The sequence below is a fragment of the Fistularia commersonii genome, chromosome 5 (genome assembly GCF_037954325.1).
Source record: "Fistularia commersonii isolate RoL2024-O1a breed Wild chromosome 5, RoL_Fcom_v1.0, whole genome shotgun sequence".
Classification (NCBI taxonomy): domain Eukaryota; kingdom Metazoa; phylum Chordata; class Actinopteri; order Syngnathiformes; family Fistulariidae; genus Fistularia; species Fistularia commersonii.
Genome location: NC_141288.1, coordinates 11,167,730 through 11,192,567, shown reverse-complemented (window position 1 = coordinate 11,192,567; position 24,838 = coordinate 11,167,730). Strand labels below are relative to the sequence as shown.

The 24,838-nt window shown below is 41.9% G+C and overlaps 1 protein-coding gene across 2 annotated transcripts; it reads right to left on the bottom strand.

Moving 5' to 3' along the window:
- Window positions 1-233: 233 nt before the first annotated feature.
- irak3 (interleukin-1 receptor-associated kinase 3) lies at window positions 234-20,557 on the bottom strand. 2 transcript variants are annotated; one of them, XM_086146789.1, is made up of 14 exons: window positions 20,419-20,557; window positions 19,378-19,575; window positions 18,564-18,613; window positions 15,316-15,364; window positions 15,082-15,245; window positions 14,429-14,487; window positions 14,230-14,344; window positions 13,095-13,213; window positions 12,335-12,533; window positions 10,396-10,458; window positions 9,770-9,937; window positions 8,493-8,818; window positions 6,995-7,041; window positions 234-2,669 (listed from the first exon to the last, which is right to left on the bottom strand). In XM_086146789.1, exons 1-13 carry the CDS (start codon window positions 20,519-20,521, stop codon window positions 7,014-7,016), a joined length of 1,641 nt encoding a protein of 546 aa, XP_086002915.1. In that variant the 5' UTR covers window positions 20,522-20,557; the 3' UTR covers window positions 234-2,669; window positions 6,995-7,013. The 2 variants fall into 2 exon arrangements, with proteins under 2 accessions (XP_086002915.1, XP_086002914.1); XM_086146788.1 differs by lacking the exon at window positions 234-2,669 and adding an exon at window positions 6,490-6,700.
- Between the last annotated feature and the right edge of the window lie 4,281 nt (window positions 20,558-24,838).

Here is a 24,838-nt window from a genome sequence, read left to right as displayed (position 1 = left end):
GCGCGACTTCCGCCATGGGATCTTCAAAATAAAAGGAGGAAAAACAAACAAACACGATGGCTAACTGCCAAAAGGGAGGACAGAGATGGCACCGAACGGAGAGAGAAAGAGAATATTATATTAATCTGGTTATTCTTGAATCACAATAGCTTGAGAAGGGCAACTTTTTTTACATTAGAAACAAAGCATCTTGTAAAGTAACTAAAATCATTTATTAATACTCTGCAGTAAATACAATGGGGTTATTAGTTTGAAACATTATTTTTCAAATGAGGAACTGGTAACTTGGATACCCTTTCACACAGGACCTATGACGTAGAAAAACATAAACTAACTTAATGCCTGAGTTTACAGTGTATTTAAACCGTCAAATATTCGATATGAAAAAAAAACAATCAGTGAATAAAACGATGTGTAGGAGTGGATGAAAAAGTAAGGGTGCAGGCTAATGAAACATAAGTAACCACCTTAATTTACTGTTACAATTCATTATCAAAAGGTGTACAAAGCATATTAACAAAAGTATTTCCAGCTTAATAGTTAAACATACATAAACACGTGTAATCATCTCGAGATAAAGCAGGACCCTCCATATATAAAAAACAGTTTTTATGTGTAACAAAATTACTTCAGATGACGAGTTATAAATCCAAGTCTCCTGTATGTAAAAAAAAAAAAAAAAAAATTTACCATGAACAGTACTTGAATAAACTGAATATCTCTGATGCAGGCTCTGTTAAAACAGTCAGTATGATATATTCATACATCATGTTTGGGCAACTTTACTTGCAAAAGAAAAAAAAAAAACCAATTTCATTTGATTTGCTTTATTTACCTTCCAAATCTGTTTCACATGGTCAGGAAGTCGAGAACAGAACTTTTTCAATGCCGCGGACACTAAGAGTGTGGCCTATCACCCCACAGGACTAGGGGCATGGATTAGGTTGGGGCTTTATAGTCCACTGAAGTCCATATCAGGTTTGTGTTGATGTCAGAGGAATAAAGTTGGAACTCGCCTTTGTCTCCGCAATCCTTCTTTCTTCTTTCCACAACAGATTCTTGAAATACACCAAAAAGAATTTTGCTGCGTTTCACTACATCATCACACCGAGAAACGTATAATCATTTTAAGTGAGAAAATAACCTCCAAGCCCACCAGTCATACAACAAAAGGGCAAGAATTATGTAGCACCTCATGGAGCTGGAAACATATACAGTTGATATAGCTACAGTTTTTTGTCATAATATCACAATAATTTATCAATAAATACAATTTAAAAAGGCTCATTCCATGTATGTGTAATCCTGTCCAGAAAACAACAATTGCCATGAACACTGTTTTTGTCATTGTCTTATTCTAAAATTTCTTGCCACAGTATTACAGGCAGAAAGGCACTGCCGGATCGATCAGTTACCAGAAATACTCCTGGCTATTCAAGATAATACAGAAAAGTTTGATGCTAAAATAGATTTTAAAAATTTACTCTAATTTGAAATTGGTATTATGGCGACTCTGCAGTACTGTTAGAGGAAGTTCTGAGTTCTATGTTTTCCTACTGGCTCCACTCCCCTGTGGGGCTCCACTCCCCTGTCATGTGCTTCCCACAGAAGCACATGACGCAGCTGAGTCCGCAAGGATGGTGGGCTGGACTCATGTAGGGGATATCCTATATGTCAGCTCCCCATCAACCTGACAGGGGCCCAGTCCACGAGAAGCCAGCATACGCAGCATAGCCGGCATAGCCCTTGTCAACACCAGCTCCACAGCAACACTGGTAAGGCCTGACATGGTTCCAGCAAGGATGCAGCTGCAGCCAACAGTGAAGCTACAGACAGTGACCGGTAAACTAGCCCCCATGATTGGAAGGGGAGCGGTGAATATTTATGTGAGGGGGGCTGACTGTGACATTTAGAGTATGGGTTGCAGCAGCAAAAGGCCCCTGTTTATTAGGACTTTACTTCCTACAGACCACCTGCTGTGTGTTAGACCCAGGGAGGAACACACTGGCCTTTCCAGGGGGAAAGGTGGAAATGGTGCACCCCTAACACACCCCAGACCACTCCCACCAACCTCGCGAACGGTGGTGGCACATCATGGGTCAGACCCATCACTCCAGGCTTCCTCCCCCTACTCCCCTTGCGTTCCCAGGCAGCTGCTGATAGCACTATTGAGGAGATGCAGAAGGCTGGCATCATCGAGCCATCTGATAGCCCATGGGCCTCAGGCGTTGTGATGATGAACGAAAAGAAGAGTAATACAATGATTGTGTGGTCTACAGGCGGCTAAACAGCATGACAGTAATGACGCATACCTACTGCCCCATATCGATGAGTCTTTGGACTTGGTATACGGCCCATCCTGGTTCTCCTTGTTAGACCTGCGCAGTGGGTTTTTGCAGGTGCCCTGAAGCCAGACCGAAGAATGCTTTCTGTGCCAGCAAAAGATTGTAGCCGTTTCGAGTCCTCTGCTTCAGCCTGCGCAGTGCCCAAGCTCTATTCAAACGACTGATGGAGAAGGTGCTGGTTGACATCCCCCAACGGAGATGCCTGACCTACTCGGATGATACACTGGTCCATGGGAGCTCCTTCAATGCAGCCTTGGGGACCCTGTGGCTGGTCTGTAGCTTCACTTTGACAAGTGCTGCTTCATGCGAAAGGCGTTGGAATTTCTGGGGCACAGGGTTGGGGGAGAAGGTATCAGCACATTGGAACAGAAGGTACAGGCAGTTACAGACTGGCCAGTCCCCACCAATCTCTGAGAGCTTAAGAGCTTCATTGGGCTGGCGTCCTACTACAGGCAGTTCATGCCTGGGTTTTCATGAATCGCCCCTGTTTCGCCTGCAGCGAAAAGACGGTGATTTTTCAAGGATGCCTGAGTGAGAGCAGGCCTTCGGTTCTTTGAAAAAGGGCTTGACTGAGTTGCCCATTCTGGTTCCCTTGGACCCTAATCTACCATTCATCCTGGACACATGCCAGTGAGGATGGGATGGGTACGGTGTTGGGCCAAGTGGGGGCACAGGGAGAGAAAGTGGTGGCTTTTAGTAGAACTTTCAACAAGGGGGAACAGCATTATTGTGTGCCCCACGGAGAACTCCTTGCTATTGTGACAGCGATAAGCCACTTCAGATAGTATCTATGCAACCTGCCCTTCACTGTCCAAACTGACCACTTTGCCCTCCAGCCGTTAATGTCCTTCAAAGAGCCAGTGGGACAGAGTGTACGCTGGCTGGAAGCACTGGCAGCTAACATCTTCCAAGTGGGCACAGGGCTGGACATTGACATGCCAATGCCTTGTCCTAGCGCCCCTGTGCTGTCAATGGTTGTCGGCACTGTGACAAGAGGGATACTCAAGAGAAGGAGCTCCATGCAGAAGAGCAAGGCCCCATGCAGGATAGAGAAGAGCCTGTCTGCAGAGAGATGCGGGTTGTGGATGCACCAGACTTGAGAGCCCAGTAGGGACAGGATTGCTGACCTGAGACCAGCGCTGCAAGTTGTTGGGTTTTCGCTGTCAGTTTGAGACACAATGGGTAAATGAGAGTGCTCTAGAGGGTCTGTGAAGAGTCAGCTACAGGGCAAGAGAGGTGGCAGGTGGTGGTTCCCGGGGCACTGAGAGGGACAGTGGCAAAGTTTCTACTGGCATCTGCTCAGGAGAGATGTTGAAGACTTCGCCACAGCAGTGATCTCTGCACAGCGCACAAAGGTGCCCCTGAGATGTTACATGCCCAGCTTCAACAACTGGCCATCAGGGCCCCAATGGGGAGGGTGGCGGTGGATGTCTTGAGTCAATTTCCTTGCACAGACAATGGTAACTGTTGTGTTCTGGCTGCTATGGACTATTTTAAAAATGGCCAGTTGCATATGCTATACCGGCAGTGACTGTTGCTGATGCTCTGGTGGAGAGCATGTTTACCAGATTTTGGGCATCTGAAGTGATCCAGAGTGACCGGGGAAGGAACTTTGAGTCAGGTGGGTGTTCTGCGCTGTGTGAATGCCTTGGAACATGCAAGACTCAAACAACTCCTTTGCATCCCCAGAGTGATGGGCCCGTCACAAGATTGAACAAAACTCTGGCAAGACAACTGGCCATCCTCACAGCAGAACATCAGCATGACTGGGACATGCATCTCCCTCTCATCTCATTGGCCTACAAGTCAGCTGTGTAGAAATCCAACCTCATGTTGGGGTGGGAGCTGCGCTCGCCAGCGGAAATGGTGTTTGGTAAAGCCGGGACACACCAGTGGTGCCACCAGGACCAGAGTACGCCAGAAGGCTCCAGGATCAAATGGAGTCTGCTCATGCCTTTGCTTGTGACCAGCTGCAGAAAGCAGGCATGAGGCAGAAAAGAAATCTGACATGAGGCCCGGGGTGAGGGGAACTTTATGGCTGGGGACCTGGTGTGGGTATAGAGTCTAAAGAAGCAGAATGGTTGGAGCCCTAAGCTGGACAGTCAATGGGTGGGGCCTTGAGAGGTATTGGAGAGGCTGGGGGAGTTGGTATAAAGGGTCCAGCTGCCCTCCAGGGGAAGAGGGGTGGTCCTCCACAGGGATAGGTTGGCCCCATACATAGGTAGCACTCCTCCACGTCGGAACCCTGGACCTTCAACATCTACCCGGAGTAGTAAAGCAGCCACAGCCCCAGGCCCAGGGACTATTCCCCCTTCCATTCAGTCACCTTCTCCATCCCAAATCGCACCCCCTGCTAATCAGCAGGCAGTTCGAAGACCGCAGGTATAGCCACTATCGTTCAGTAAAAGGCATCCCAGGAGACAGAGAAGGCCACCCGCCCATAATAGCAGTGGTGGGCCTCAGAGCCTGCAAGGCCCTCTCTGCTGGCCTAAAAAATATCTGAATCACAGATGTTAATTATATTTTGTCCATGAATAGTTATTAAATCATTCCAAATGGTCTGTTCAATTCCTTTCATAGCTTTTCCCCTGGTTGTGCCACTTCCAAATATGCATTTTCATATTAAAGCATTTAACCAATCACATTGCAGCCATCTGTTGACAAGCAGGGACAAAGTCAAAGTCTGCCTGGCGGGGCCCTGCACGATCAGTTCTACTAGCCCTTTACGCAAAATAATAAGTGTTGATGACGCTGTTCCTTCAACCCCTCAGATTTTGAGTTGGCGACATCCAAAGCCTTCTAGCAGGCTACAGCAACGTCAGAGTATTCACACCCTCTGATTAGATAGTCAGAGAGTGGACTAGTGTACTAGTGAGGAGAAGCGTACTAGCAAGCTGCAAACAGAAATATAGTCGTGTTTGTTTAATATCGGTTTTGTCAACCCACAAGGAAGGAGGAGAAGAAATGGTTTTAGTTGCTAATATATTGTTAAAGCCATTTTCTAGATGGAGTTTTGAAGAAAAGCTGGACATAGTTAAGAAAGTTCAGGCAACTCCTAAGCTAGTGAACCTGTCACAACCAGGAAAAGGATTTGTCCAACATTTTCAAGCCCTGAACTATGACCGGTGTCTCTGGCTCACAGGCTCTGAGGTACACTGCAAATTGTATTGCTGGGAGTGCTTGTTATTTGCCACTGATCAACATGGTGTTTGGAGCCACACTGGGTTTACGAATTTGACTTGCCTGAGCAAGGCAGCAACGAGACACCAAAGCACTGCCAGACACATAAAAGCAACTGTGCTTTCCAAAACTTTTGGGGAAACGAGAGTGGATCTATAGCTGAGCGAACAAGTGCGCAGGGAAAAGGAGCTTGCACCGATAATCTGTACGACAGAATAATTGGACTCTGAGGAAAGAAAGGATTGTGGAGTTTTGTCGACAAAATGATCAGAATTTTTGGTGAATAAAATGCTGCTATTTTCCTAAATAATACAGCAAGTTTATAAGGTTATTATTGGGGCTTTTTATGTGTTGCAGCTGTTTGCTGTAAAAGCATTTATTGTAGCTACATAAGTTATCCATCTGGGATGCACGTCTCTTTTTACTGTATTAATGCATGATAAGATGTTTTTTTACAGCCATGCACTAAATATTGGATCGATTCAGAGCACTACTACTAGGTAGTGCTCTAATCGTCTTTGGCTCCAAACATTCCTGCTTCAATTCCTGGCTCCTACTACTGTGTCGAAGTGTTGTTGTGCAGGACACTGACTGATTACATCATGGTTCATCCATGATGGTTAATTGCGGAGAAAAAAAATACATTTGGAAATATATGATACGAACCATAATGGTGTAAAACAACTGGATACCTACTGAAAGAAATTTTTCCCTCAAACTGGTTCCTTCTAACGATCCCTGTTCAATCCCTGAACAAGGATTGTATCTGTTTTTGATATGATCCTCATGTTTACAAATGCAAATGTCGTTGAGAAGGGAAGAGAACAAAAAGAACAAACTGTCAAGCTCTACTCCATATTAAAGACACTTGTTTTACTCCCATCAAAGATACCTAAATGATCACAATTTCCTTAGAAATGATGGGGAGACATCATGATGTAACATAGTCTCAGGGTGGGTGTCATGAGAATTGTAAATCAATGGGTTGGAAACAATGCTATTCAGGTCTTGTTGTGAAAAGTTGTCTTGATGTGCAATATTACATTTTTAATAGGAAAGAAAAGAAACACTCTTCCACTGCTGTGCGTCAGAAATCAGTTCAGTTTGCTTCACCTTGCCACATTCAAACATGCATTTGTGCATGCACACACGCACGTGCCAACGTACACACAAAGCTGGAAAAGAAAACACAGCAAACGATTACTGTCTAGTCCACCAACCCACATGCAAAGGAGTTAACAAGAATGAACACAGCTTGTGCCACCAAATTTAAAATGTAAATAAGATTTTGCATGTCTCACAGGAAGGATAGAATTACATTTAAATGAATTTTGTCATACAGCAGCCCTAATTTATAATTTATTAGGTTAACATAGGATAGAATATTTCAAATGTGATCATTACCAAGGAAAGATCAGTAGTTATCAATTCTGAGCATATGCTACATTCAATCTCAGGTCAAGTCTCACCTATGATGCAGCCCTGGAGTCAGTGGAGACCAACTGCTGCAGTGAATCTGTGGATGACCAGTAAGTGAATATGACATATGAACACATTCATCATTTAAAAACATAAGCTTGGAAAAACACAATCTGTGCAGAAAACAGCTAGACTTTTCTTGGTAATCACATTTTCTCCAAATGTATCAGATACGGTAGAAAAATAATTCCAAACTCAAGCTAACAACATCAACAACATTAACCCAGATCGCCATGGCTTTGATAACATCAAATGGGATCATTCCGAAGTACCAGCTAGCACATTTAGATCTAATCTGAGCTGTGAGACCGAAACGTATCAAAATTAAAGCTAAAATGTAGTGTAAATGTCCAAAGCAGAGTTGACAGTTAAATTAAATTTTGACCTGTTTCTTTGGCTAAAAGTAGACAGAATGAGACTATTAAAGATTCCATTGGAGGAATCGAGAGAAAAAAAAAAAGCAAAACTTGAAAATAGCCAATATGAAATTAAAAATACAGAATAAGGGTGAGTAATTGCAGAAATGAATTATAAATGACTGTTTCCAAAATTACAACAGAAAAAAGCCAGTTCATCCTCTGACGAATAAATAACACTGAAATGGTGACATAATCCTAAACCATTTATGCAGTACGTCAGAGTCATAGCTCTGTTGTGAAAAGCTGCATATATTTAAAAAAAGAACAAAAAAATACACACACGGAAAATCTAGAGGGGTGGAGGAATGGAAAGGAGAGGAATGAAGGTTAGTCGACAGAGTATATTTGTGTGAATAAGAGGAGCCCGGGTGGAACAGTGAGGCTCCAGGGAATGAAGATCAAGACGTTGGCTGATTTCAGATACTTGGGGTCAACAGTCCAGAGCAGCAGAGTGTGGAAAAGTGGTGAAGAGACGGGTTCAAGCAGGATGGAATGGGTGGAGAAAAGTGTCAGGGGTACTATGTGTTAGAAGACTATCAGCCAGAATGAAAGGAAAGGTGTACAAGACAGTGGTGAGACCAGGAATGCTGTATGGCCCAGAAACAGTTACAATGACGAAAAGACAGGAGGCAGAGCTAAGATGCTAAGCTTCTCTTTGGGAGTGACCAGGATGAATAGGATCAGGAGTGAGTCTATCAGAGGAACAGCACATGTTAGATGCTTTGGAGAGAAGATCAGAGAAGCCAGACTGAGATGGTTCGGTCATGTACAGAGGAGGGATAGAGAGAATATTGGTTGACAGATGCTGGAATTGGAGCTGCCAGGCAGGGAGGTTCGAGGAACAGCAAAGAGAAGATTTATGGACATAGTGAGAGAAGATATGAAAGTAGTTGGTGTGAGAGAGGAGGATGCAGAGAATAGGGTTAGATGGAGAAAGTTGCTTCGCTGTGGCGACCACTGAAGGGAAAAGCCAAAAAGAGAAGATCTATGAAACTCTTTACTTCAGCATTCACATCATACAAGGATTCATGTTATGATTGGTAACATTAGGTAGATACTAGATTCTTACACTGAGGATTTTCCAAGTGTAGAGGAGGAAGTGAAGCCATTGGCCCGGCAGTCCTCACAGGTCCTGCCTCCCATCTCAGCTGGGCAACTGCACTGTACAGGCCAGCTTCTGTACAGACCTGCCTCGTCGCCACAAGACTGACTGGCTGCTACCTTGGACTGGCTGCATTCACAGAGCTGTGACTGTCCTGGAGTGCCAAGGGGGTCTTGATGCTCATCGTGCTCCACAGGATTCTGTTTGACCTTTAGAGGGGCCCGGTCATCCAGGCTGTGGGGTGGGTCCAAGTAGGTGCTCGACAGTGGCACTTGGCTTAATTTCTGAATTACCTTAAGACAGTTCAGATATAGAAGTTTTAACATAAATTTCACCTGAAAGGGTATGAGACAAAGCCATATTCCTAATAAGCATTTTTTATGAACAATTTAGGAGTATTGTATTTGAAATATTGGAAACATCAAAAATTAAATTCATCTTCAAATGCAAAAATTGCTTTTTTCTTTCTAAGGCAGAAAAGCTTTGGTCACTGTTTTTCTAGACGTATCAAATGCAGAAAGCAACAAGTGTGTTTGAAAAGGCAAATCTATTGTATATCATCTGCATTTCAGTTGGAAAAAACTGTATAAAGTGATAGGATGCAATCAAAGGCAGGTTGAGTCCAGGAAGATTTAATATCAGAAGAAGGAAGCACAAGAAAAAAAACTTTTACTTTCCTTTTTTCCCCCCATTCACTGGTGTAATTAAATTTCCTATTACTACTAAACTTAACACAAAGTTTTAACTACTACTACTGAATTCAAGGGGACTCACATCGGGTCATCAAAACTGGAAAAAAAAAAGGCTGTCAACATCAGGTTTCTTGAGACTCCTGACTGTATAATTAAGCCATTGACTTGTGGGGAATGTAAGACCAGGTGTTTTTTGTGATAAAACCTCTACATCAATGTGAGGTTTGAATACACTGACCATAGGCAGTAACAGTCTCAGAACATTCACTACATTCACTATAATGTAGCATAGCATTGTATAAAATACTTCTATGTATGTGAAATATTATAACAACGGTATAACTTAGAATAGTAAACAATAACATAGTGCAGCAGTGGAATGCATAGCATTGTCAATCTTATTGTCAACAAACAACTTTAGCATTACTTTAGCACAACTCTAGCATTACGTTATGTGGCATAGCAAAGTAGGATTAAGTCAGTGAAATCCAGGTGAAAATGTCTTAAGCTGTTTTTTTTTTAAGTTGTCTAGAAGGAATGTCAAGTCCTCACATTTTCCATGTTTGGTCTGCTGCAGCGGCGACTTGAGGTGCAGTCCAAGGCCAGACCCAACAGTCTAATGGCCACAGCGGTCACCCACTCACCGGCAGTACCATCCAGAAACTGCAAACAGGAGTCCACACCACCACTGTTCTCCACCTCAGTCACCAGCACCTCTCTCTGACAAGGAGAAAGACACACTGAATGTCTAGGTTAAGGTAGAAAAATGCTGTTGTAATGTTCATTCACTGAATGTTTTATACCACCTTTCACTAATTGCTTTAAAATCCATTATGTGCATTAAGGTCTGATTTTAAAAAAGTCAGATAGTAAGCTGAGCGCTTTAATTTATTGGAGATTAAATTTAAAAAAAAATTTGCTGCTTTCACATCAGGGTTGATAAACAGAGGCGGAGTAAAATCAGCTTTTGCATGAACTAAAAAATCCTGTCATAAAGGAAAACAGTAAAAAAGAAATTCATCCAGATGCGACATGACAAATGTCATTTCTACATATAAATCTGGTAAAGTCTGTACATCAGTGCATCCCAGGTTTATTGTTGTAACAACTACCAAAGGTTATAAAGGTGTTGTGGTCTTGTTTCTGATCCATCGATGCATCAAGTAGTGTTGACTCACCAGTAGGGTTTTTTTAGGTTTTTCTTCTATCACCTTTCGTCCTGTGACTGTTTCCATCAAAACCTAAGAGCATGTGGCAAAAATATATTTAAAAAAGGTGTTTATTTGATTATACTATGTCAAGTACCACTTACAATCTAAAATATCACAGTTGACATCTTTACATAATCTCTAAGAATAAAGTCAGCAAGTGAATCTGTCTTTCATTTTTGTTACTTTGTCTTTCACAAGTGTTAAATGAAAGAAAGATAAATATTGAATATCAGTTGTCAGAATTGCCTTTTATTATGTGTGTTTTTACTTAAAAATACAAAACATTTGAATGTTATCAACTAAAATTTAAATACCAATTCCCTGGGATTCAGACAGGCAATACATAATTACTGACCTAAAATAAGCAGTAATTCATGAAGCAGTAAAAAGGATATGTACCAATATATTACCAAAAATGACTTCAAAATTGAATTATTTATAATCTATACCTCTTATACAGCAAACCAGTTACAATGTGCTAGACTCAATCCAGAATGACACTATTGGGTGAGAGGTCGGGATTCACCTGAACCAGTCGCAGATTAATCACAAGGCCAAACAAAGACACAACCTTTCATTCTCTCATTCACAACTGTATACATTTACAATCCTCTATTGACATCTAAGAACATGGAAACCACACAAAGAAAGGTCGAAACTAAACAAAGAACTCCCTGCTGTGATATGGATGTGATACCATGGCACCTTTGAAATAAAAGCAGAACTGTTTTTGTCTCTATCGAAATTGAACTAAGTTGCATTTATATGTCACTCAAGTGTTTACTTTAGAGACTCTCTCAATTCGGTAAAAGATCGTCTTAGATGTGTCTAACACCTGGCTTATGTATATTTGAGATACACTTATGATGATATTTAAGACATATCCTTAACTGTAACTCAAGCCCATAATCATCATTGCAGTTTTTAATCAACTAAGTACATTTTCATGCATCCATTCATTCATTATTCAACCACTTATCATGCACACAGGGGTGCCAGGGGCTGGAGGTAACAATAAGGGAGTGACTAGAGACCCTGAACACTCAATCACACGATTAATGATCTTACTAAGGAGTTCAAGCATTTCAGGTGACCGCTGCTAAAATAAAGCTATGAGATTTAGAGATGGGAATAATGTGGGGCATCAATCTGAAAGTGTTTGAAGTGCACAAATCGTGTAATCGTAAGCTAATATGCAAATAATTTCACAGGGTTTTTTAGAGGCTTAGATAGCGTACCTTTTAAATGATTTCTTCATGATACTTTGTAAATATCTGGTATTTTGCTTACTGTCAAAATTATCAATGATGATTTGTACCTGATTCTCATGTAAGTTTGACTTATTTTAAGATGTTTTTTGTTTTTTTGGTGATTAACGCACAGCAATTGTCACCTAAAAAATGTACACCAAAAAAGCTATTTCTGTTTATTGTTTCAATGTAATATTTTTTTGCAGGAATTAATGGAGGCAGCACAGTGGCGCAGTGGTTATTACTTCAACTACACAGTAGGAAGGACCCTGTTTCAATTCCGTCAAAGGACCTTTCTGTTCGGAGTTTGCAGGTTCTCCTTCTGCCTGCGTTGGTTTCTTCCGGTTTCCTCCCACAGTTCAAAAACATCAGCAGTTTAAATGGAAAAAAAAATTGGGAAAATTGCCCCAAATGAGTGAGTGAATGTTGTACGTCTTTGTATGTGGCCCCTGCGATTGAGAGTGTACCCCACCTCTCACCTCTCACCTAATGACAGCTGGGATTGGCTCAAGCATTCCCTGCGACCCTGAGTGCAGGATAAGCAGTAAAAGATGGATGGATGGATGAATGAATGTAACTTCTGCTTGATAAAATTAACATAACAGAGTTGACTGCCAGTTTTATCAAGCCTGAGCTTTGAGTAATGTTTGACTCACCATTCCAAAGCTGTAAACATCCAAACTGAGGGATAGTTTTCCATCTCTGATGTAGTCTTCAGGGAGGTATCCAAGGTTACTATGGCGTCTTGTATCCATAGTCGTGGTATAGCCCTGACTGACTAAGTGAGGACGAAGGCAAGCCAAGCCAAAGTCAGACAGTTTTGGCTGGAAAGATTCATCAAGCAGGATGTTTGCACTGAGCAGAGAAGTCATAGACAAAAGTAAGCCTCTGACAGAGCAGAAAAACAGTACATCAGATCTGCAGGCTCATGGTGCGAAGGAGTTTGTGTTGGATCTCTATATTCCCAAGTGGCAATGGCCACATGCACATTGGGATTTGAGTCAGATTTACTCGATAGCTAACAAACATAGAACAAATTATATAATGAAATATCTGACACTTAGTATGTAGAAACTGTAAATTAATTTGAACAATATGATGGCACAAACCATATTAAATAATAGTATACATTCACAATACAGTAAGTATAAGCAAGAAAAGTCTCTAAATGCTAGTGGAGTTGAAGTATTCTGGTTATTAAAATTAGATTTTTAAGGGTCTTTTTGTTTATCTCAGTATGAAACAATTCATAAACAGTTAAAAAAAAGTCCATATTTTAACACTCCTTATTTTTTTGAAAAATGTATTATTTCATTATAGTTGGTTTAGATATGTTTGGGATGCTGCAGTTCCATCTCTTTGTAGAACTTCAACTTTGAGAAGTCATGACTTAACTCCCAAAGATAACAATGTTACCTGGATATATTTCCACAAATTATAGCACAGGGAGGGCTTGTATGAAGGTGGTGCAATGCCCTTGCCGTTCCTTTGATGATGGTAACACGTTGTTCCCAGGATAGAGGAGGTCCATCATTCTGCACAAGGACCACACACAACCTTTGATCAACCATTTTCACACTTGTCATACATGAGCATGAGGATTATTATGTGTATGTCTACACTGTTTTGACTTTTACGAGATGGAATGTTAGAAACATGACTTCATTTTCTGTTACATTATTCAAAAACTACTCATTTTATTAACTATTATAAATAATAAATCCCTGTTTCACAGGGAGTTTTGTGTTTCTTTGAAATGAAGAGATCGGAGTGAACAGATTCCATATTTTACATCTCTGGGGGTAATATTTACATAAATTATTTAACTGAAGCTGAAATGCTATTGTAATACAGTGAACAAGCCACAGACAAACCGACAGATAACACTTTTGCAGTAGCAATACTTGAAAGTATGCATTACTTGATCCAAATCAGAGGAACAGGAAATACAGTGGGTTTCTTTTGAGAACTTTTCAGTTCACCGAATTATAGACTTGCCCTATGGAAGAATAAGTGTGAAAATATCACTGCGTCACATTTGGCTGGTTGAGGTTATGCAGATGTGTTGTAGAAACACAGTGTGAAGTGTTTTTCAAAAGTGCACCTGCTCATTACGTACATGTGAGGAATTTTATAGAAACTTTGTTTTGCTCTCCTAAATTAGCATTTAGGTTATCTAATTTGAGACAACTTAAGGGTTTTTGATACATGCCAGCAAAAATCAACACCTATCAAACCATTTCACAATTCCTATAACACAAGTTTCTAAACTAAAAAAAAATCATCCCAGTTTTTTTATTTACTGTTTATTATTATGTTCTCACTTAATTATTTTTCTAATGTGCTCACTGCTGCTTGCTAGCTCAAAAGGTTTTTTTTTTTTTTTAGGAAAACAAATCTTAAAATTACCAAATACAATTGAAACCTGCAAGATACAAATAATGAAAAGATGCAGATGTTAACAAGATCTAAAATAAGAGAAAATGTTTGCCAATATAATAATTCATAAACATAATCCAGAAAGACCGTCAGCGTTTGCAGATATATCAACCTTTTGATGGAGTCTGAAGTAGAGCGAGCCATTGGGCAGGAAAGGATAGAGCAGGCAGTAGCGGCTGTCATCAGAAAAACAGCCCAAAGTATCCAAGATGTTGGGATGTTTCTGCCTGAAACATAATCCTTGAAATTAATATTTCACACTCTTACAAATAAAAAACAATGTAACTGACAAATAAGGGGTAAAAACATACAAGTGATGGATTTCCTTTCTGAAATTGTCCCATGTCTTTTTCCAGGACTCAGCATTTATCTAAAAAATGACAGTGAGGTCAGCAACTGCTCTGTGTGCCCATCACACTATTAACAGCAGTTATTTGTCTGTAAAACCCATTCACTCATTTGTCCCTCTTTTGATGTGAAATTGTGGAAGAACAAGCAAGAAATTAGCAGATATTATGGAAAAAATGTTCTCAAAATGCAAAGAAATCAGGTCTAAAGCAAAAAAAGGAACAGGTTTAAAAATCTGCACCATGCTGTATTACTTTAAGAAATTCAAGAAATCAACAGAAGACAATCCTGTGAATACTCAGGCTATTTTGAAAAGATTAATAAATAATTAAAAACACAGCTATGCATGTGTATGCCTAAAATTATTCAGAGATTGACAAAAAAGAAAGAGACATTTTCTGATTTACCAACATTTTCCCTGTTTTTATTGTCCATTGAAAAATGAGAGAAGAAGGAATGGATATCAGTTCCTCACTCATTCAAATGTGTTTTTTAAAAGCATCTATAAACCTTCATCCTAATTGATCTTTGACTAACCTGTTTTCATTCAACATATTGAAAATCTACAATTATAATACATAAAAATCATCTTGTACGCAGCCATGCACACACACACCTGTTTGAAAAGCTTCACAGCAAAGACTCTGTTATGAATCTGTGCTCTGTAGAGATCAGAGAATCGGCCCTCAGAGAGTCTCACTTCATGCTGAAAGTCTTTGGTTCCTTGGATGATGTCGTGAAAAGTGATATGGGGAGATTTCTCTCCTGCAGGGGTGGACACTGGTAGCCAAAAAAAGTCCAGGTGAGGAAGAGTGCATTCCATTTAAAAATATATGATAACTTCACTTACTTGGACTCAATGTTTGACTGGATTGACTCTGTTCTGACTGGCCAGATTCCTGTTAATGAAATTAAGGATATAGATTTTTAAAGCCTGATTTTTAAAAAATATTCGAAATGCTCAGATTTCCAAACCACTTTTTGGTAGCTAATTTGCAAAGCCCTCTTTGTGCAAAATAGTTTACTGCCCCCCACTAACCCTCCAAAAAAATTGGAAATTACAACAAGAACCCTAAATATATCCCTGGGAAAATCAGCAAGAATAGCCAATAATTCAAAAGAAATGGAAAAAAAACAACCTAAAATTATTAAAGACATCAAATCATTAATTAACACGAAATCTCCTATAATGTTCTAAAACAGGGGTGTCAAACATACGGCCCACGGGCCGTAACCAGCCCACAAGACAGTTCAGTCTGGCCCGCAGGATAATTTGAAAGTGAAAAAAAAGCATTAAAGACAAGGATTACATTTTTTGATTAAATGCAATTAAAGAATTTTCCGCTTGGGTGCACACTATTTTGGTCAGAGTAGAAGAAAAGCCACATCACTGAGACAGACCAATCAGCAGACGTTATCAATGCACAATGCACCAGAAAAGTAGATAAAGAGTGTAGACTTTTCAAAGAAAAATGGACTACGTCCTTTTAATTTACAGAGACGCACGAGAAACCTTTATGTTTGGTGTGTTTGCAACAAGTTTTGGTATTTAAGGAATATGATATTCGGCACCACTGCGAGACTCATCACAGCAAAAAATTCGACAGCTTGCAAAGACAACTGAGAAGCGATAAGATCAACGAATTGCTGGCGGGTCTGAGGAAACAGCAGTACACTTTCACTGATAGCCAAGAAATCAGTGAAGCAGTGGTAAAAGCCAGCTGCCTAATTGCTAGCGAAAATGTGCAATTTAATGTTAGTCACCTGCTTCACTACAAAAGAGTATGGTGGAATTCTACTGTTCTTCCAACTCCAGACATTTTCATTATGTATTGTATGTGTATGCATGTTTCATGTATGAAGTTTACACATTTACAGGACAGGTGAATACTTTCTTCATTACACATTTAATAGCACGCTTTAGTTTGTAAGGTGTGGCAGGGATTCCATTTACATTTTATATGCACATGTGTAAATTGTTTAACAATCCCTTTCTTTATAAGTCTCATTTAATCTTAAAGTGCATTACTATATTTTTCAATACCAATTACTTGTTAAAGTTTTGTGCCTTTGTACGATCAGTTGCAATGCATACATGTGAATGATAAAAGTAAATTACATGTTTGGCAAAGGAAATATGAAGTGTTTTATGAAATGTTTTTTAAAAGGATTGCTCCTTAAATTCCAAGATTTTCCTAATGCCCTTGTACTTCTTTACACCAAAACAGAGGAAGGACATGATATTTTGGTTATTTATTGCTGAGTATGCTATCATTTTAATGGTCTGGCCCACTGGACATCTGCCTAGGCTGTATGTGGCCCGTGATGAGAAATGAGTTTGACACCCCTGTTCTAAAACTCTAAAAATGTACAAAAACCTATCCCTCAACATATTTAATTAGGTTCTGCAAGAAATTACCTTGATGTTAATTAGACAATTCATGAAAAAAATCTTCAGGAAATCAAGCACAAATCCGAAATTGAAAAGATACATTTTTCCTCAAGACCTCCTGTCTAGCAGCTCCAATTCCAGCATCTGTCTACCAATATATTCACTATTCATCCTCTGTATATGAAACCTTGTCAGTCTGGCTTCTCTGACCTCTCCAAAACATCTAACATGTGCTGATAGACTCATTACTGATTCTATCCATCCTGGTCACTTCCAAAGTGAGAATCTTTATCTCTGCAAACTCCAGCCTCTAACTCTGCCTCCTGTCTTTTTCATTGGAACTGTTTCTAGGCCATACAACATTGCTGGTCTCACCAACCTGCTTGAACCCGTCTCTTCAACTCTTTTCCTCACTCTCCGTTGCTCTGGACTGTTGACCCCAAGTACCTGAAATCCTCCAACATCTTGATTCTCACTCCCTGTAGCCTCACCGTTCAACCTGGGTTTCTCTCATTCACACACATACTCTCTCATGCTGCAACTAACTTTCATTCCGCTCCTTTCCAGCAAATACCTCCATCTCTCTATATTTTCCTCAACCTGTCATCACTATAGATCACAATGTCATCTGCAAACATGGTCCATGGAGATTCCTGTCTAACCTCATCTGTCAGTCTGTCCATCAACATTGCAAACAAGGAGCTCAGAGATGATCCCTGATGGAGTCCTACCTCCACCATGAACTTCTCTGTAACCCCTACAGCACACCGCACCACCGTCTCAGTTAGCATACATGTCCTGCACCTGTCCAACATACTTCTCTGCCACTCCAGATTTCCTCATACAATACCAGAGCTCCTCTCCTGGCACCTTGTCATATGCTTTTTCTAAGTCTACAAAAACACAATGCAGCTCCCTCTGGCCTTCTCTGTACTTCTCTATTACCATTTCAAAGCAAATACTGCATCTGTTGTACACTTTCTAGGCATGAAGCTATACTGCTATTCACAAATGCTGACTTCTTCTCTCAGTCTAGTTTCCACCACTCTTTCCCATAACTTCACTGTATTGCTCATCAACTTATCCCTCTATAGTTGCCGCAACTCTGCACATCCCCCTCAGGCATCTTCTCCCCCTTTAAGATCCTGTTGAATGAGCTAGTCAGAAACTCCCGCTGCCTCTTTGACACTTCCACGCCTCCACAGTTATATCATCAGGACCAACTGCCTTTCCACTCTTCAATCTGCAATGCCTTCATCACTTCACTTTTACTAATCTCTGCTACTTTGTGGTCAACAATAGTCACCTCTTCTACCCTTGTCTCTTACATTTTCCACATTCATCACTTCTTCAAAGAACTCTTTCCATTGTCCCATCACTCTTCTAGCATCTGTCAATACATTTCCTTCTCTATCCTTAATCACCCGGACCTGTTGTATATCCTTTCCATCTTTATCTCTCTGTTTTGCCAACCTGTATAGATCACTCTCTCCCTCCTTACTGTCCAACCGAGCATACAGGTATCCATTTTTCAAAAGTATATTGTTTATTTAACTTCCTACAAACAGGAACAAACTATAAATGATTGTTGCAAAATATTTCTAATCACATGAAAAGATGGAGATATTTGAGATTAAAAGGAAAATCTTTACCCTGCCTGGCCCCTTAATTTTTGTACCCAAGCTTCTGAATCCAAATAATCCTACCTTCATTGTCGCCACTAACTCAGCAGGTTGAACACTCGCAGGTGAAACATCTGAAACAAATTGTTTGAATCACTAGGGTTTTGTTAAACATGCTCACAGTCCTTGCTCACAGCTATTCAGAAAGTAAAAAGTTATTTTATTCATGAACAGTATTTGTAAAAGTACAGTTGGAAGAACATATGTTCGCTTCCCAAAACATCTCTCATGTGAAACAAGCCAAATAAATTACAATCAGAAAAATAATCTGATGTGTTTACTCTGGAGTCACAGTTTACTGCCTGAATTCCTATTCATAAGAGTCTCTAGACAATACACATGTGTGAATTATGTTTATAATATAAATGTTTACTACATATTGTCAATGTTAAAACTGTGTGGTCTTGAAGAAACTTCAAGTAACTTGTAACTTCTGGAGGAATCTCTTGAAACTCTTAGGGGACCCTTTAAGAAACAACTCCTGGAAGAACCTGTTCTCAATTACTTCTTTGCACCAGTCCCCTGCCTTTTAAATTACATATAATGCATTTTTTTAATAACCCAGGTAACATCACATGAATAAATTTACCAAGAAATTATACAAAATGAGAAAGACACCATAAAAAAAAAAAAAAATCAACTAGAAGTTATATAGAAATCAGCAAGGTAGAGGGTATCACAAGTCTTGCAGCATAACTGTGGGAGTCTAGAACTTGACACTTTTAGATTTTTGTTTTTAGGAATGAGCAATCTGACAGGAGTGTCAAAAACATGTGGCTCTCTGTACCCTTGATGCAAAAAGTGTACTTCGGAGTGACTAATATTAGTTTACACCTACCTTTAAGAGTCTGAGAGGTACCCTGGATGATCTGCAGGGCCCTCCAATTGCCCATGTCCTGTAGCATCTGAATCAGGTCCTGCACCTGTGCATTCTGCTGAGCCCAGGACCAGAGCAGCTCCCGGGTAGGACTTCGGCCTGCAGCCTCCTGGCGTTCTAAAATGCGGATGTCCAACAATCTGGGGGCGATTCTAACAGCTGATGAGAGGACACCGTTGCAAATTTAGTCTTGTCTTTTGGTGCTTTTTGTCTTCTAAAGCAGGGAAAAGCAACTAGTTATCTGTTACACTGCTAATTAAACTATTGACCTTGATAAGGTGGCAGCAGTTAGTCGACTTGTCAAATTAAAGCCACCGTCAAAAGAGCAATTTATTCTAAACTCTGATGGCACCTTTGCTAGATCCCAGTTGTATAAATTGTATAAAATTTTCTGAAAAACTGGGCTTTACTGTCTATAATCCGTAAGCCACAATCAACAAAATTTGCAGAAATTAAAGTCTTCAAATATTTCACTCTGGGAAATAAATTTTACTTTATGGGTTTTACTTGCTGAATTCAGTGAAAAAATGTCGAACTTCTTCACGATATTCTATTTTTTTTTTTTTACATATTTTAAAGAGTACCTATATAAGCAGGATCGGTAAGTGACATGGACTGCAGTTGTGCTCAATGGTCAGGAGTGATGTAATTTCGCGAGGCTTCTCCACATGTAATCAACACGCTAATCAAGTCCAATATACCTGTATAACGGCGCTCGCGGTTGCAACCGTAGTGGAGTATCGAAAAAGGGAAATCGCTAGCTTCCTGTTTTGGTGTTTAACAAAATAACTCCTCTGCCTAACAAACCAAAGCCCATTCTCCCTTTCAAGCTGAATTTAGTATTTAATTTAACACGTTTGTCTAACATGAAGACTAAATGCTGATAACATTTCTGAAATTGCTATTTTGCAATTCACAACCAGTGAACATAACCTCTCTAGTAAATGTCAATGTTTCCTCCAAGACGAAACCAACCGAATAGTTTACCCGGCGTAGACTCACCGAGTCCCCGCCAGCCGAGCCGGTCGTCCCCGGTGTCCAGGACGACGCAAATTCGCTCGTTGAGGAGCGGTGGGACATCGATGAGCAGGGTGGAGGGATCCATTCGGACGTCGCTCTTCTCTGCTTTTGCCGCCGCTGCTGCTTCAGCTACCGGCGCAAAAACGGAAACTCCCCCGAGCTGTGACATCTTTTCAGGGGCGTTAACTGACCTTTCCCGACTGAAGATACACTCTCAGCTGTGTATGTTTAGGTGCATGGAGTTTTGGCGGGTTTGCGTCATGGAAAAGTGAGAGGCGGATCCCGGAGATGGACTTTGTGGTCCTTAAGGGTCAAAACTGTGTGTGTGTGTGTGTGTGTGTGTGTGTGTGTGTTTGAGAGAGAGAGAGTTTTCGTGCACGGAGTCTTGGCAGGGTGGAAAGGTTAAAAGCAGGGCATGAGGCCTCTGTTAACCAGTGATACCCTCTATGTTGTGGTGTGTTGGGGCACAAGGCTGAGGATAGCGGATCCCATTAGACTGAAAAGGTCGATCCCCATAGCCAGTGACTTTGTGGGAGTGAAGCTGGACCCTCTAACAGTGGTGTCAGATCAGAGAATGCTTCACAAGGTGAAGGTCATCCTGGACACTGTGACCAACCCAGTTCATGACATACCGGTCAGGTACAGGTGTTCTTGCAGCTCCAGACTGAGCCCACCACAATGTGCCGGCGGCATCGAGATTGGAGTATCTGAGGGACTGCGTAGATGGGCCCCTCGTCCAGGAGGGGAGGTGGTGGCACAGCAACCCCAGGGTCTGCAGCGGCTGAAGAGTCAGAGGAATAGCACGGTTTTAACACAGATACATGAAATACAGGGTGAATTTTATATTCAGGCGGGAGCTGTAGACGAAAAGTAACCGGATTGATCTGGTGGGAGATCCTGAAGGGACCGATATATTTTGGCCTGAGTTTTTTGCAGGGGTGTTTCATGCGAAGGTCCCGTGTCGAGAGCCACACTTTCTGCCCCACGAAATAGGCAGGGGCCTGGGCTCGGTGGGCATCCGCACAGCGGCGGCAGCGGCGTAGAGTCCCTTGCAAATGCCAGTGGGCTCTGGCCCACACCCTCTCCCTGAACCATTGATTGACTGCTGGGACTTCTGAGGATTCTCCTGTCCAGGGAAACATGGGTGGTTGGTGGCCAAGCATGGTGTCAACCCAGTGGTTGACTGCTGGAGGGAATTTTGAGCATATTCTGCCCAGGGAAGGAATTGACTCCAATTTGCAGGGTGTCGCTGGCAGTACATTCGGAGGTCGCGGCCTACCTCTTGGATTTTGCGTTCTGTTTGTCCATTGGTCTGGGGATGGTAACCAGACAAGCTCACTGTCACCCACCCAGGCCGGCTCCGTGGGGTGCCAGGAGGCGCCCATGGGGGGGGGGGGGGGGGGGGGGGGTACTGTCAGGGTTTCACACCTGATCCCAATTTGTAATCGGCACCAGATGCCACTAATCAAGATCCCATAAAGGGCAGCGGCACGCTCTGCCTGGCACTGGGGGATTGTGGCTCTCAGACCACTGCCACGACCGGACCCCATCCCTGACGCGAGCCTTCCTGGAGCTCAAGAAGGCCTTCACGACTGCACCACCCGGACCCAGATCTTCCCTTCACAGTGGAGGTTGATGCTTCGACCACAGGGGTGGAAGCCGTCCTGTCCCAACCCCATGGAAAGCCGGCCTGACTCCAGCCCTGTGCCTTCTTTTCAAAAAGGATGAGTTCAGCAGAGAGCAATTATGATATTGGCAATAGAGAGCTCCTGGCCATCAAGCTGGCATTGAAAGAGTGGCGCCACTGGCTTGAGGGTGCGAAATACCCTTTCACAGTGCTAACAGACCACAAGAACTTGCAGTACCTGCGCCAAGCGGTTAAACCCCCGCCAAGCTAGATGGGCCCTCTTTTTCACCCGATTTCAGTTCAACGTCCGATATCGCCCTGGCACGCTCAATGGGCGAGCATACGCTCTGTCACGAATTCACTCCCCAGAAAACACCCCGGAAGAACCGGAGAAAATTCTACCTGACTGTGTGCTCGTAAACCCCAGATGGGCGCTGTGCTTTCGCCTAACGTCTATTTAACACCATTGACTATCCCAGCTTTGTGTGATATCTGGTGATCCTTATCTCCACAGTAGAGGCAGTTGTCTATGCATCTGTGTCTCTCGGTGGTCGATAATTGGAGGGCATCCACCTCCATGGCTTCTGCTTGCTCCGGCTGGTTCTGGGACAGCCCTGTGGCAGACCTTCCCAGGACAGAGAAACAGGCTTCTCTCCGATGAGATACCTGGATGGCTAGCTGAACCTCTCCAACCCCATGCCGTCATCGTACGCCGCCAGGTGGAGGCGCAAGGAGGTGTTCAGGCCTTGTCGAAACTTTGCCAGAGGGGCTGGCTCATTCCATCCACTGGCAGCTGCTAGCGTCCAGAACTGTAGGGCATACTCCACGATGGACCCTTTCCCCTGGCGGCGGTTGAAAAGTCGGGCCTGAAGTGAGGAATCCCCATCGGGAAGGCTGAAGACCTCTTTGAAATGGTCCACGAAGTTCTGCACCGTGCCCGGGGAATTCCAGATAGCCTCAGCCCACTGGAGGGAGATGATGTAGGCGATCTTGGACTTCTCCGTGGGGAACAGAGTGGGCTGCATCTCAAACATCGTAACAGAAAGCCCTTACAACTTTCTGGGGAGCCGGAGTAGGTGGCCAGGCTAACCATCAGGGCAGCCTGGATGACCTGATGAGGCGTGGAAGAGCTTGTGGGCTCCATACCAGGTCTGATCTTCTGTTACAGTTGGCTCCCAGGAGGACAGACACAGGTTCATAGATTCGCAGATGGTTTGATAAGTTGTTAGACCAGGATGTCATACACACATCAGGGAGAAGCCTGCACAGACTTCTCATAGCAACAAGATCAGACAATGTCTGCAACTTTGGGTCCACCTTTTATACTCTTGCCTAATTAGTGGGATTGTTTCCTGGTGAGGCGTGTTCACCAGGTGCGGGGGATAACTGCCGTGATTGCTGTGCTGCTTGCCCGGGGATCCCATGAGTCATGACAGTGGTGAGACCAGCGATGCTGTATGGACTAGAACAGTGGTGGGCAAAGTTTTTGGCTCAGGGGCCACATTGACTTTTACAATTTGACAGACAGGCCGGATCAGCACAAGATATGATACCTATAAAAAAAAAAAAAAAAACTCATTTGTTAACAGTACATATCAGACTCGTCTGAACATTGTCTGACATTTGCTTTGAAAATAAAACTGGCTTGGTTTTGAAGGCTCTGACGTTTGCTTGCATTTCATGCACAAAACGTTTTTTCCCTTGTAGCATCCAGTTCATTCATGTGTGTCAGTACGTACACAGTAAAGGCGAAATCACAAAGCCAATCTGTGTCATTCAGCTCAGGAAAATCCGCAAGTAGCTCCGATAATTCTATTCCAATTAATTACACATCGTTATAAACAATGAATTCATTGGAAAAATAACACTTACATAATTACAAGTTGCAGTGTAAAAAAGACAAAAGTATATCATCCAGCCATTTTCTGTCACATAACCTACAATCGGGGTTGTAGGGATGCTGGGGCCTATCCCAGCTGTCATTGGGAGACGTGGACCAGTCACCAGTCGACTGGGCCTCATTCACACATGTGGGCAATTTTTCCAGTAAACCCTATCAATGTTTTTAAATGCAGTGGAAACTCATGCAGACACAGGGAAAACACGCAAACCCCAAATAAAAGGGTTCCCAGTGGGAATCGAACCAGGGTCCTTTGCGCTTTGAGGCAGAAGTGCTGACTACTACCACCACGAAAACATATCCAAGAAGCAAAACATCGCCAGAGGTACATATAATGATAAGAAAACAAAAAATTGGGAAAATGAGTAAAATATAAAATAATTAAACACTGAAAAAATGAACTCAACATATTGGTCAGGTTTGTATTAAAGGTAAGTCAGAAAATAAATAAATAAAACCTTAAAAAAGGTGGTGTCCTGCCATATTTACTGGTGAAATATTGCTCAATCACTATTTTATTAAGTCATGAATGCCCAGTTTTCACACTGAGCTAATGTCTGGGTGATATTCCTTTTAGTATGCGGTCCTAGTCACTACATCTAGGCAATGGTCACTGAGCCCAAGGAACCGTGAATCAAATGTAAAATGATAAAATGCTTAATTTAGTTCTACTTCCTAATTGTTTCATTCTTGTGGAAGGTCTTCAGATACAGCCTTTCAAAATAACCTCACAGGTTATAATTTCAGACTCTTGAAAGTACATCATTTCAGATATTACAACCTCTATTATCTTGTTGGTTTCAGAATGATTTCTGCATTCTATATTAATTTCTTTGAACTGTTATTTGTAAATAGTTTTAGGCGGCATGGTGGCA

Excerpts from the sequence above, each read along its gene's own strand:
- irak3 (XM_086146789.1), bottom strand. The coding sequence starts at position 20,521 with ATGGATCCCTCCACCCTGCTCATCGATGTCCCACCGCTCCTCAACGAG. Across the intron at positions 15,365-18,563 it reads AGTTAGTGGCGACAATGAAG|GAATCTGGCCAGTCAGAACA; the intron begins GTAGGATTATTT and ends TTTCATTAACAG. Across the intron at positions 14,488-15,081 it reads CTGTGAAGCTTTTCAAACAG|ATAAATGCTGAGTCCTGGAA; the intron begins GTGTGTGTGTGC and ends GTCATTTTTTAG.